The 13515-nt window shown below is 46.5% G+C and overlaps 1 protein-coding gene and 1 non-coding gene across 2 annotated transcripts; both read left to right on the forward strand.

Annotated features, from left to right (window-relative positions):
* The first annotated feature begins 1933 nt into the window (after positions 1–1933).
* LOC118796501 (polyadenylate-binding protein 1A-like) lies at positions 1934–9681 on the forward strand. The gene is made up of 15 exons (XM_036555418.1): positions 1934–2887; positions 5387–5580; positions 5765–5880; positions 6122–6261; positions 6406–6500; positions 6623–6760; positions 7274–7369; positions 7578–7850; positions 7949–8036; positions 8150–8260; positions 8355–8503; positions 8793–8877; positions 8976–9106; positions 9341–9439; positions 9621–9681. Exons 1-14 carry the CDS (start codon positions 2695–2697, stop codon positions 9431–9433), a joined length of 1902 nt encoding a protein of 633 aa, XP_036411311.1. The 5' UTR covers positions 1934–2694; the 3' UTR covers positions 9434–9439; positions 9621–9681.
* Positions 6914–7050, forward strand: LOC118769318. The gene has a single exon (XR_005004488.1). It is a non-coding gene; the product is annotated as a small nucleolar RNA SNORA5 (small nucleolar RNA).
* Positions 9682–13515: the final 3834 nt, after the last annotated feature.

Consider the following 13515-nt stretch of genomic DNA (forward strand, 5'->3'; position numbering starts at 1 on the left):
GATTATGAAACACAATCAAAGAGATGTTTAGGATGATAATAAAAAAAGTAAGTTCTCTGCACCCCCTGTCTTTAGCTGACCAACAAGTTCAATTAGTTCCATATGTTTCTGGATGGTCCACCCTCATGTCTCCTTTTTTTCTGTGGTTTTCTTTTACCCCCCTGGGATCCTCCTTAAGCTGGGGATTCACTCACCTGATGGCTGGTGAAGGTGTCTGGTGGTGAAGTCAGTCACAGTCTATTGGCAATTTTGAGGAATACTCTGACTGACCACTGATGCAGATTTTACATGTTGAGTCAGGAATGATGGCCATCAACAGCAGACAACTAGAGAGCAGGCATACAGACGATGGTTTCCCATCAACAGTTTTTGACCAAGCATCTGATGTGTGTATCCCATCCACAACTGTCCATTTTGAGGACATACCCGACTCATTTTCCTCTATGAACTATGATCTTGTGAGTGATTATGGTCTTTGATCATTGGTTTTGATTTGCTTCACTATTTATGCTATTTATGCTTCATCAGGGCTCAAAGACACTTACAGTGAAATCTCCTCACCTGCTTGATCTCCCAGGTTTCAACACAGAACAGCACAGACAACCACAGAGAGAAAGCTGCTCTGGTAGCCATATTATTTGAGCTCTTGTGCTGTTGTTTTTCAGCTCGCTGATAGGTAGCTATCTAGAATGTGAATTGTGCACCCTGCAGGGCTGAGGAACCCTAGAGGTAACCCTGTGAGACATGACAGCACTGCACAGTGGGCAATTCACACTCAGATAAAAACTCATTCCCGCAGTTCAAACTAGCGAACTGCACTACTTCCACTCTGTGGATACTGATATATCAACAGTTCATACCTGTCTTCTGTGATTTTCTTTCCTTTCTGTTCTACCTGGCTTTTGTAAAGGGCTGTGTATGCAAATTCTTTATTTTTACAGTTTAACATTTGCTTATTTTATCAACATACAAAGATCCGCACTACTACTACTTCATTCTATTTAAATGTATCTTATACAGTACAAGAGGGAGCTTTTCATCATCTGTTAAATTCACTAATTAATAATTTTAAATTTCATTTGAGGGAACCCCTCTCCCCTGCCAAGTAAGTCAATATAGCTTTCCTGTGTGGAAATTCAGTTGGTGTTACATAACCTTTGATTCTGCTGGAGATAAAATTAGAAAACATTTTGAAAAGATTTAATTTAAAGTTAAACTGCATATAAATGGATTCTTTTTGTTGTAACTTCTAAGGTCAAACTTGTGGCCTACCTTGAAGCATAAACATATTTAAATATTTATGTAAATATAATGGAGTGCCTTACACTATTCACCACCTCAGGCGCGTTCATAGTACATATACTAGATAGCGTTATGTGATGTTGATTCAACCATCTCAACCTCACGCAACCCCAACCAACCAACCAACAATGAACCAATCATTTAAGCACCGACTCCTGTAACTGATGCGAAAGCATGATGATTCCAAAATCATAGAAATGCATACAAACATGAGAAAGCATGTTGATTTTGTTGTAACAGCACATTTTGATCATGTCTTAGCATATGTAACAGATTTTAATTGCTTTGGTATTGCTCGACGTTTTCTGGTTAAACCCTTTACAACCGCGGTAATGGCGAGGTTTCTTTGAGTATTGAGTAAACACGTTCCAAAGTTCACTACTCCAAAGCTTCTCTATACACTCAATTTGATCGATTTTTTTATTTGACGAAATTTCAGCATCTTCAAAGCCGATTGGATCAGACATAAATCTGACTTACCTTAGCCAATCAAAGTTAAATGCGCTGAGCGGTTGTTAAATTTGCAACGCCCATTTCTCCAACCTCTCCAAACAGGACTGGTTAGTTACAGTGACGTATGCGAGGGTATATAAATAACGGTGTTTCAACGCTGCCCTTCCCCTAAACCCCGGCTGCTAATGCTGCGTGAGTGAGTGTGTGCTCCAGAGCTAGCCTCGGCACACATTATATAAAAAAATTAAAAAACAAAAAAAAATTTAAAAAGCATAAAAACCCAAAAAATCCGTTTTCTTTTTTTTTGTAAAAAAAAAAAATCGGTGAAGCAGGAGTAGATATTCGTGGACAAGACGGTAAAGCAAGGGGGATTTTTTTTTATTCGACGTGTATCGCCATCGAGCTAGCTAGTTGCTGTTGAAGGGGGAAGGCCTAGCTATTTGGATTTTAAAAACTGCACTTCGATTACTTTGCAACTGTCGATAGCACGTTTTGGCTACACAACGCTCGTTAGCCATTTTAAATAGGTACCTGGCTACTTGTGCACCGTGTCAAACTTGACCGCGCCAGAAAATTTGTTTCAAGCTAGGATCCCTTCATTTAGTTATCTAGCTAGGTCGCTAACGTTAGAGCTAGCTAACATTAAAATCTGGGCTCGCTTGCTTTAATAATTGGCTAGGTTACTCCGTACAGTATTGGGTTTGCGGCAGATAACTGGCTAATTATTTTTTTTTAAAAAATACGTTTTAGACTAAACCAGCAAGCGCGCTAACGGTAGCTAGCCACGTATTTTAACGTCAGACAGAACGATCGGCAACGTTAGTTAACAATTCGAGGTTACTCGCTAACGGGGCTTAGCTACACAGTACGTTGGCATTTTTTGGAATTTTTGGCTAGCAGTTCTTTCGTTAACGTTAGTACCCAGTCGCGTACACGAAGATGAATCCCAGCGCTCCCAGTTACCCGATGGCCTCCTTGTACGTCGGCGATCTCCACCAGGACGTGACTGAAGCGATGCTGTACGAGAAATTCAGCCCCGCCGGGGCCATCCTCTCCATCCGTGTCTGCAGGGACATGATCACTCGCCGCTCCCTCGGATATGCGTATGTCAACTTCCAACAGCCGGCCGATGGTAAGTCTCCGAGCGAGTTGGCCATCAACCATGCCTGAAAACATTGCTTTTCAGGTCTACCGTGGGGGAGACGTCGAGAGAGACTTGTAGCTCCAAGCTAGCTATAGGCAACTAAAGTAAATATTACTTTAGCTAAGTATCGTTAGGTGTCGATACTGTCGTCTGTTCAGATTGTTGAAAGCTCAGATCTCCCAAGTTACGGTCGGTAGATAACGTTAGCCGCTTAGCAGGTAGACTAACCAGTTAGCCAAACCACTAGTCTGCATTCAGACAGACGGCGTGTTAGCTAAATGCGACACTGCTAGCTGTAGTAGCTAATGTTAATTTAACGTTAGCTCGGCTAGCGAACCTTCGATGATTTCCGGTGTTTTATAGTATGGACTATATACATGTTTTTAAACTGGTACTATAATGGCAATCACACCAAAATTACACTTCCCGCGCCATCAAACGAGATAGCCGACTGTCGCAATCAAACAATTGCGCTTTAGCTAACTTGATGTAACCATTACACATGTTCCGCATTTTAGATGCGCTTTGTGTCAACAGTTGAGGTAAAATGGTAGAAATGTGTCTGGGTAGCAAGTGCCTAGCACGAGGTCACGGATGAGTTTTTAATGCACTTGACTGCTAAGTGGCAGCAAAGTCGCCGATTGTCTTGGCGTGGAAGGTAATCAAGTTAGCAAACCGCGTACAGCCATGTGAGCGAACTGATGGCCGCTCTGACATTACAGGAATTGGGTGAGATAGGCAGAGTTTTCGTTAGCGAGATGGGCGCATTTTTATACATGGTGTCGTGGGTGGAGCAGTTCGTGTTGCCAGCTGATAACGCGACAGACCTGACAACAAATTCACGAAGGGGGAGGGGCAGGTGGGGGGAGGACGGCATCCACACCCTTTGAGTTGAGCCTTGGTCGCAGTATGTGCCGAATGGATCGCATTGTGCAGCATCTTAAAGTGCGCGGCCGCGGTGCGGTGAGCAGTATTGCGCAGGTTTAAGGTTTAATACGTCCCGCCGCGTATTAAACGAGCACGATCATACTTAGGAATAACGCGTAATGAATCCAGATTGTGGCGGATGTTGGCAGCGTTTCTCACCCAGAATGGATCATAGATTGTCGTGGTACGAGGTGCGAAGCATCTAATGTACCGACACACCACACACGGCAGTCGCCGTCTTAGTACAGAGTGCCAGGCAGAGCGCTTTTGTATAGCCAGGCTAGAGACGGCACCCCCCAACCCTCCATAGTCTCTGCCGGTAATCAAACCACAGGCCGGCTCTGAGATAAATCAGGATCAAAACACATTAAATGCCTTCTACTGATATGATGATGTGTACATAATAATGGTGTTCCAAAATCTTGCTAAAGCTTTAATTCCACTCAAAGCAAAATGTGCTGCCAGCGCCAAATGCAGTCATCCGGAGAGTACAAGTAACCCTCCTATCCAGCACCATACAGTGCAGGATAACGCAGAGGCTATTCATTCAGGATTGGTGGCATAATGGGTTCTAATAACTGAGCCATTCCTTCCCCAAGGCAGTTGTGCTCCCAGACAGCTTATTCTGTCTTGAAACTGAAATTTGTTTGGCTCATTGAGGGTTTTTTTTCCCCTTAACCAAATAGAAACAGCATTCTTGTATGCTGCGGTATGCGACTTGAATGGTTTTGTATTTGAATAAGAAGGACTGATAACCCATTAGACACTGAGAATACAAACCCCCTGATGAAACTGTACTGCTTTGCCTTGAATTTCAGTCCCAAATTTAAGCAATGGACATTTTTTTTCCGTTCCCCTCAGTGTGCTGGCCTCTTCTAGTGTGGATCACTTCAGCTTAGAAACAAGGCTTCAGTACAAGTTTATTGTAAACTCATGCGAGACAGAACACTGAGTTTGTGCCTTTGATTAGAGTGTTCAAGGAGATGACAGGATCAAAAGTCATTCTTGCAAGGAAGGAACTTTTTTTTTTAAAGCATCCTCAGTGTCACAGTGGTTGATTACGTTAGCAAGTTTAGAATTGCACCACCTTAGCTGTCATCTCTGTACAAGAGATGTTGCAAATAAAGGGCCTCTCTGGCTGAGAGTGTTAGTCTCAGTGCACGCACGTAGTTATGAAGGGAAGCTGCATACAGATTGTCTGGCGAGGCAACTGGAAGGGATTCACAGAAAAGGTTTCAGCTTTTCCATGCGAGGTTGCTTGTGTTTTCTGTCTAGTTGATATCAGCAGCAATCTTACGACCCTGTGCAATTACCGGAGGTGTCAGGGTCCAAGGCTGCAGTCTTAATAAAATGTGACGGACCTTTGACACCGCCCTGTCACATTCCAGCATGGCACGTTTATTTCCGAATGAGTAATGATTAAAGCACCACCAGTGGCACTGCCTTGGCTGTGCCAGGCTGCCTCATAGCTCGTTTCGGAGGCTTCGTGACATCAACTGTCGGGGGGCGGCAGGGGGGCATATCTTCAGCGGCCTGACGACTCGTTCCCCTTCCCCCCAGCCGAACGTGCCCTGGACACCATGAACTTCGACGTGATCAAAGGACGGCCCGTCCGGATCATGTGGTCCCAGCGCGACCCGTCGCTGAGGAAGAGCGGCGTGGGCAACATTTTCATCAAGAACCTGGACAAGTCCATCGACAACAAGGCCCTCTACGACACCTTCTCGGCCTTCGGCAACATCCTGTCCTGCAAGGTAACTCCCGCAGCCGCGCTCTCAGCTCAGGCCTGCACGCTATGAGAAACGTTTTGGAGTGCCGTGGAGTGGTGGATGGGTTCCGCATGAGAGGAGATGATGGGTTTCACCCTGAAGTGAGCCAGGTTTTTTTACGAGATGCATGATGTGAAGCCGCTTATGCCTGAAATGTCTCCTCTCCAAGGTGGTGTGTGATGAGAATGGCTCTAAGGGCTACGGCTTTGTGCACTTTGAGACCCAGGAGGCTGCCGAAAGGGCCATTGAGAAAATGAACGGCATGTTGCTCAATGACAGAAAAGTGTAAGTGCGGTGTCTACATCGTTTACATTCGCGCACCTCTAGTGTTGCAAACTCGTTGTTTTTATGCTTTGTGTGTGACTGACTGACATGGTTTGAAGTTTTCCCATTTTTGAATTTAACTAACGAGTTTCTTATTGTTTGCTTCGTGAGTTTGAATTGGGGGGTTTGTTTTTCACAACTTTCTGGTCCCTGATGTCAAAGCACAGGAAGATTGTGGTTTTGACTAGTTTGTTCTCTGCAGCTTTGTGGGGCGCTTCAAGTCTCGCAAAGAGCGCGAGGCTGAGCTCGGAGCCAGGGCCAAAGAGTTCACCAACGTGTACATCAAAAACTTCGGAGAGGACATGGATGATGAAAAACTGAAGGAAGTTTTTAGTAAATATGGTAAGCTTTTTTTTTCCCCTCATGCATACACAACCAAACTAGTAGAAATTTCAGTGAACTAGCTCAGCCAGCACTAAATCTCCATCTCTGTTCTGCTCTGGGTGTGTTAGCTTGTTTTGAATCATCATTCTCTTCCTCTTTCAGGCAATGCCATGAGTATCCGTGTGATGACGGACGACACCGGGAAGTCCAGGGGCTTCGGCTTTGTCAGCTTTGAGAGGCACGAGGACGCGCAGAAGGTGAGCGAACCCCGTCCCGAACCACCCATTAACCAGAGCTGGACCGCACCCGTGCTCTGGCGTGACCCGGTCAGCGTGGTCTCTGTGAAGGGTCTGACCACTCTGGCTCTGGTCTCTTCCAGGCCGTGGACGAGATGAACGGGAAGGAGCTCAACGGGAAGATGATCTATGTGGGCCGCGCCCAGAAGAAGGTGGAGCGTCAGACGGAGCTGAAGCGCAAGTTCGAGCAGATGAAGCAGGACCGCATGACCCGCTACCAGGTGAGACACTTTCTCAATCAACTTGAGTGGATACACTAATGTTCCTTTGAGCTGGAAGTTGCTCTGGATGAGAGCGTCTGCTAAATGCATGTAATGTAATGATGTCCTCGCATGCCATGGGCCTCCTGACTTTCTCACACCGGGTTACTGCGCTGCAGCCATGTCAAATTCAGTACGGCCTCTACTGTGGCTCATACTGGCCAAAATGGCTGCCACAGGGAAATGGTAGTTCATGGGCCCCACGTCTAATGCTCATGGTTGTTGGGGATAAATTTGTGCTACAGACAATTAAAAAGCTGAATTGCTTATCAGAGCGTTTTATCTAAATCATAATTTAGAAATGTTCTGTCTGAGGCTTCTGGAAAAAGTGCATTGCTATGCCCAGTTTGTCAATTTGTTGACAAAACATAGCTGTAAGTGTGTAACTGGAAGGACTGCAGTATTCAGTCAGCATGTCAGTCATTCTCAGTGTCACTATTCAGAGCTGTATCCTAACTGGATTTTGTAAATCAGGGCGTCAACCTGTATGTGAAAAACCTGGATGATGGCATCGACGATGAGCGCCTGCGTAAGGAATTCTCACCTTTCGGAACCATCACAAGCGCTAAGGTGAGATGCCTCGTGTCCGTGGCTGTGACTTAACAGTATTCAGACCGGCGCCATGGGTTTATGTGCTGAGGTCGGTCTGTAAATGTATGATTGCTGCCAACACTGATTTTTGTCATCGCGATAGCATTGGGAAGTGTGAACCCAGTGAGATTTGTGTGTAGAGTCGAGATGCAGGGAAACTAAGCAGATATTTCTCCCCCTGCCTCAGGTCATGATGGAAGGTGGCCGCAGCAAGGGCTTCGGCTTCGTCTGCTTCTCGTCCCCGGAGGAGGCCACCAAGGCGGTGACGGAGATGAACGGCCGCATCGTGGCCACCAAGCCGCTGTACGTGGCCCTGGCCCAGCGCAAGGAGGAGCGGCAGGCCCACCTCACCAACCAGTACATGCAGAGGATGGCCAGCGTCCGCGCCGTGCCCAACCCGGTCATCAACCCCTACCAGCCGGCGCCGCCCTCCGGCTACTTCATGGCTGCCATCCCACAGGTCAGAGCTCATCTCACTGTTAATTTTCTGTGAGTATAAGTAGCAGTGTGGCTGTGGCTTACTTGATGTGTTGTGTCTGGTTTCCTCTCCCACTACAGGCCCAGAACCGAGCTTATTATCCAACCAGCCAGCTGGCTCAGCTGAGACCCAGCCCCCGCTGGGCAACCCAGGGCGTCAGGCCTCAGCGTGAGTCCCCCCCAGACGTTTCTGTTCGGTTATGCTAACGTTGTGTTAGCATTGCTGCCAAAGCGCATCAGATTTAGTCCTGCAGCCCAGCCTCATCCTCTTTCTCTCTGCAGATTTCCAGAACATGCCGGGTGCCATGCGTCCCTCAGCCCCCAGGCCCCAAACCTTCAGCACCATGAGACCCCCCTCCCAGGTGCCCCGCATGATGTCCACGCAGCGCGTCGGTAAGTGTCCTGCGACTTCCGGCGCGCCCGTGCCGTGCCCTCTCTTCCCCGCGTGCCCGTTCCTAACGATTTCTCCCCTCCTCCGCCCCGACAGCCACCCAGACCATGGCGCCCCGCCCCTCCGCCACCGCCGCCGCTGCAGCCGCCACCCCGGTGCGCGGCGTTCCTCAGTACAAGTACGCCGCCGGAGTGCGCAACCCCCAGCAGCACATGGCCACGCAGCCGCAGGTCGCCATGCAGCAGGTAAGCGCGTGCGCACCGCCGCCTTCCAGCGCGGTGTAAAGCACTGATTCTCAATCCTGCTCCTGCTCTACCTACCTGACTGAACTCATCAGTGGCATTTTTGATTAGCTGAGCATGCCTGATTTAATCAAGAGCACGTTAGTCACACTAATCAGGTGTGTTAGGAGCAAGGGTAGATGGAAGATATGCAGGACAGTGGGTCTCCTGGAGTAGGGTTGAGAAACGCTGGTTTAAAGCGGTGTGAGCGTGGCCCTGTCTGACGTGGCCTCTTCCCTTCGTTTCCCCGCAGCCCGCTGTCCACGTGCAGGGCCAGGAGCCACTGACCGCCTCCATGCTGGCTGCCGCCCCTCCACAGGAGCAGAAGCAGATGCTGGGTGAGTCCCCTCCCCCTCTCTCCACTGCAGCCACGCGCTCAGAGCGTCCAGGTGTTCTGACCTCGCGCGCTAAAACGTGTCCTCTCCGCCCCTCACAGGCGAGCGTCTCTTCCCGCTGATCCAGAACATGCACCCCAGCCTGGCGGGGAAGATCACAGGCATGCTGCTGGAGATCGACAACTCGGAGCTCCTGCACATGCTGGAGTCCCCGGAGTCCCTGCGCTCCAAGGTCAGCCCCTCCCCTCTGCTTCACAGTCCAGCTGAGCCAAAGGCCACAGACACTCACATTTTAACTGAACTGTAGGAGCCATTCCAGCATATCTGGGCTATTGCTCACAATTCTCACTGACAGAAACAGCTTGCTGTAAGAGAGGTCTGGCAGGGTGGGATAGCGGTTGCTGATGGTCCATGGTGTGTAAAAGGCATCCGGTCACTGTTGCGTCTTTGCCGTTTTACACTGCAGGTGGATGAGGCTGTTGCCGTGCTGCAGGCTCACCAGGCCAAAGAGGCCGCCCAGAAAACTGTCACCAACTCTGCTGGTGTCCCAAGCGTCTAAGCCAAGGTAGGTGTGCACATATTCCACATCAAGCACAGTAGCTGCATTGCAGTTCACAGGAAATTGCTGTTGCCTTCAATCTGTCACTAGGCAGCGAGTAGTTTTTTTAAATGCCAAGTACTGAATAAAAGTTGTCTTAAACGGACTAGAGCTGTAAACCTGACTCGTGTTTGTTCTGTTCTTTCAGGTGTGGGGAACCTTGAAACTTGCTTCACCGAGGGGGGAAAAAACTTTAAACATTGAAAAAAGTGAAAACACACAAAACATTGCAAAACAAATAAAACAATCTTGAAAAAAAGGAAAGGAAACGCGATTCAGCCAGGTCTAGAAGGAAAGCTAGGCCTAGTTAATAAACAAAAAAAAAATTGAGAAAAAAAAGGCAAAATACAAAAAACTTAATCTGGGGTTTGAAATTTATTCCACAGAATGAGGCAAAGCATTCCTTTCTTACTTTTTATTGCTTTTACTGTGTGAATGCTCAGAATCACTCTTATTTGGCCGTGAGAACTGATCGCTGAGCATTGTGAAATGTATCTTGGATTGAAATTGCTTGCTTTAATAAAACTGTTAAAACATCCCGTTCCTCTGTGTGAGCTTTTTCACTAGTTATCTGCACCACATCAACTGCAAGTCATTGACAGTACACGTCTGTGAATCTGAAACCCGATACCCCACTGCAAGGTGTCATGAAACATCTGCAACCTAAGCCAAGCCAGTCAGACCTGAACACCTTGCTGCAAGCGTGCGTTTTGGATTTTGGGGGCGAGGCTTAAGACTTGTGAGCCGCTAAGATGCGCCGTAATGCAGCTGATGTGATGTCACACCCCTGCGCATAAGCAGAGATTGACCCACATCCTCCCCATCTGCCGCGCAGGGCGGATTCCTCTGCCGCTACAACAGGGTGACCTATCGCTGTCCGCTTCACCATGGCCTTGGGCCCGTCTGACCAATTGGGAGGCAGGCACGTATTTTGTGTGAAGATAAGCAATGTGCCCAAATTTGGAAAGAAAAATCCCAAGTGACCTTGTCATGCACATGCACCCACAAGCAGTTTTCTTTAACATTTTGGAAGTTTGGAAACTTACGGGTGAAAAGGCCACCAGAAAGAATTTGCCCACTCTGCATAATGCTCCTTCTCATGTCTTGCGGTATAGTTTTACTTGACCTTTATTTAGTGTCTTCAGTATGATTGTTTTCTAGCAATCCAATATTGTTGGGCAGTAATGCTGGTGCCAAATGGAAGCATTTTTGTATAACATCCCAAACCACTTACATCCCCTGGTATTTTATTGTACTGCACTACATAATAAATGGAAACATTGATTAGAAAGCCCTCTTTTCTAAAGTTGAAAATAAGCAAGACCACAGTTCCAGTTTAGCATACTGTGTCCCATACTACCACTGTTGCCAGAGCCACAATGCTGCCTCCCCTGTGTGAATCTGTTTATCAGTATGGCCTCTACCCAAGCCATTCATGCACTATATAGCATGTGTGCAAAATGTAACGTGTAAGAGTAAACTGGATTGAAGCATCCAAGCTTAATGACCAGAAATTGCTAGAATCGCTCTGTTTGGGGGCTGTGGTCAGGGATTCAGAGCCAGGTCAACTATTAGTTGAATTATTCAGTTTGTCCAATATGTTAAAATTGTGTTTCCAGCAACCTCAAGGTCTGGGCTCTAGTGCGATCTTGTGCTAGAGCAGTCATTCCCAAAAACCAAAGATACGAGGAGCCAAGGTCTCAGATTTGGTCATTAGTTGAAGTGGATACCTCCATGCATATGCTGAAGTTGTAATTTAATTAGAGAAAGGGTGTCATGGGCCAATGCATTTAAACAACATACAGTGGTGATGCCTGAGTGGCAATAGTACTGAAGCAGTTAAAATCTAAATCTAATGGCTGTCTATCACTTTCAGTTTTCAATCATTTCAGTTCCATTTTTTTGGTTCCAGTTTGTAAAGCTCTTAAAGTTACAACTGTGGGGAATATCAGGGAAGGAGCAGCAAATCAGAAAGGAGCAATGTGACAGTGATGGACATGATGCGCCAGCCATAAATACAGTACATAACTTGCATTTCACAAAGTGTTTTATTAAAAAAAACATTAGGCACAAACAAGGAGACTGTCGTGAGTTGACATACTAAATCCTGTCTGGCCTCAGAAGCCCCGCACTGGCATTTAAACAATGTTATTGAGACAGGTTTGACTTGTCAGTCAATAGCTTCCGAGAAAAACAAAGTGTACTGAAGATATCTTCCATTGATAAGATGGTATGTGGGAGTTCAGGATCCCCTGAAAATGAAACATTGACATGTCAGTTAAGAAACGAAACCCTTTCACCACAACAGTTTCTAATGTCAGTGCCAAACATCTTATTTCTGATGATGTGTAATGGTAGGCAAAGGCTCATCCTTCATATCTTCCCCCTCTCCCAGTCTGCAGGATGGCCGCAGCTATGACTGCTGACAGCAATGAGTTTCACAGGACTGTACAGTTTTGACAGTCGAATTATACAGTCGCTACTGCTAGGACTCCACTCTGACTCCCACTGAATACAGCACCACCAGATGCCAGGAATTCTGCCCTCTAGTTTGGACAGCCAGTCCCCTCCCCCATTAGCCCCGGGGGGGGGGGGGTAACCATAGCTCTCCCTCACTGTTTTAATCAGGATCCCAGGGCTCTGTTGCCCCACGCTAGGCCGCAGGGCGACTCCCCCATTGGAGCCTGGCTTTATTCCCTCCAGCCCAACAGGCTGTGCCTTCCCAGCAGCCTCTGCACAGCAGCTCTTCTCTGGCTCTGCCGGCATCCAAACGTGTCAGAGCTGCTCCATTTCCTGGGTATTTCAGGACAGCGAGGACAAAGGGAACAATGCATTTTAGGCCCCTCCCTCTCACCTCCTGAAGTTACTTTGAGTTTACTGACTCATCCAGTTTCCCGGCATAACTGTTCTCCTTCTGCTCTGGGATTACCTGGCCATTTATGAAAAGAAATGTGGGTTACCTCAAAAGTACAGGAGTTTGCATTTCACTCATAACACCAAATGTGGCAGCAGCGGTCAATGTGACCACTTGACAACACAATGACTCATTAGCCAATGGTTGGCTTCCTTCATGGGTAGAGTCCACATACATTGACAATTACTCAATCTGAAATTTAGGCTGATGGAATATATCTGCTATTGGGAAAGTGTTAAGTGGAAGCTGACAGTCCTGTACAATTTTACATTTACATTCATTCATCTGAAATATTCTCTTGATTTAAAGACACAGATCAAAATGAAACATCTACTTCACATATGTACTTCATTCATTTCTAAAACAAGTGCCGAAATTCCAAGTACTTGTTTATTAAATCATAAGAGAAGAGTCATAGAGGCAAGTGTAAACTAATAAAGATTTGTTGATGTGAGGTTCTCAGCGTCTGTGCAGCTGCAGTGGTTATTTGGACAAGCTCATCACTGCACTCACAGTCAAGGACAAAAAAACAAAAGATTGCAAATCCAGAAATAGTGCAGTTCATCTTGTGGCTTGTTGGACAGCTTTGTATTTGGACACAGATCTTCTCCAAACACACCAGATGATTGCAGTTTAAGACTGGATGAGACTGTTGGACAGTTCTGTTAATGCTGGTGTATTTTAGGACATAAATAGCTCAGTTATAGGCATCGGTAATCTGGCAAGAAATGCGAGTTCTGAAAGGCTGTGATTAGCAAGGCAAATTTGCAACGTGTTTGCCACTAGAGGGCAATATCGCAGCAGCAAAACAGGCAGCAGCAAATTAGTATGTTTAATTTTTCCCAGTTTAGGAATGGCCTGCTTTACTGTGGGTAGTGACTGGAAGTTAAAAGGTCAAAGAGAGTACACGTTCACAACTTCGTTTTAACAGAACAGTTTACCTGTAGTTTTATATTTGTTTATGTATTACATAAATGTTTATTCATCATAAACACACAAGGTATGCCAAAGAGGGCAAAGCACGAAAACAGAGCACTGTATTAGTTGTATGTTAAATAGAATTTGGATGACTGGGTCTTCTGGTTGATCAATGGACTGATTCATATGGTGAATTTAAAGAAGGCGAATT

Source organism: Megalops cyprinoides, chromosome 21 (assembly GCF_013368585.1).
Source record: "Megalops cyprinoides isolate fMegCyp1 chromosome 21, fMegCyp1.pri, whole genome shotgun sequence".
Taxonomy (NCBI): Eukaryota; Metazoa; Chordata; class Actinopteri; order Elopiformes; family Megalopidae; genus Megalops; species Megalops cyprinoides.

Excerpts from the sequence above, each read along its gene's own strand:
- LOC118796501 (XM_036555418.1), top strand. The coding sequence starts at position 2,695 with ATGAATCCCAGCGCTCCCAGTTACCCGATGGCCTCCTTGTACGTCGGC. Across the intron at positions 2,888-5,386 it reads CTTCCAACAGCCGGCCGATG|CCGAACGTGCCCTGGACACC; the intron begins GTAAGTCTCCGA and ends CCTTCCCCCCAG. Across the intron at positions 8,504-8,792 it reads CGCAGGTCGCCATGCAGCAG|CCCGCTGTCCACGTGCAGGG; the intron begins GTAAGCGCGTGC and ends GTTTCCCCGCAG.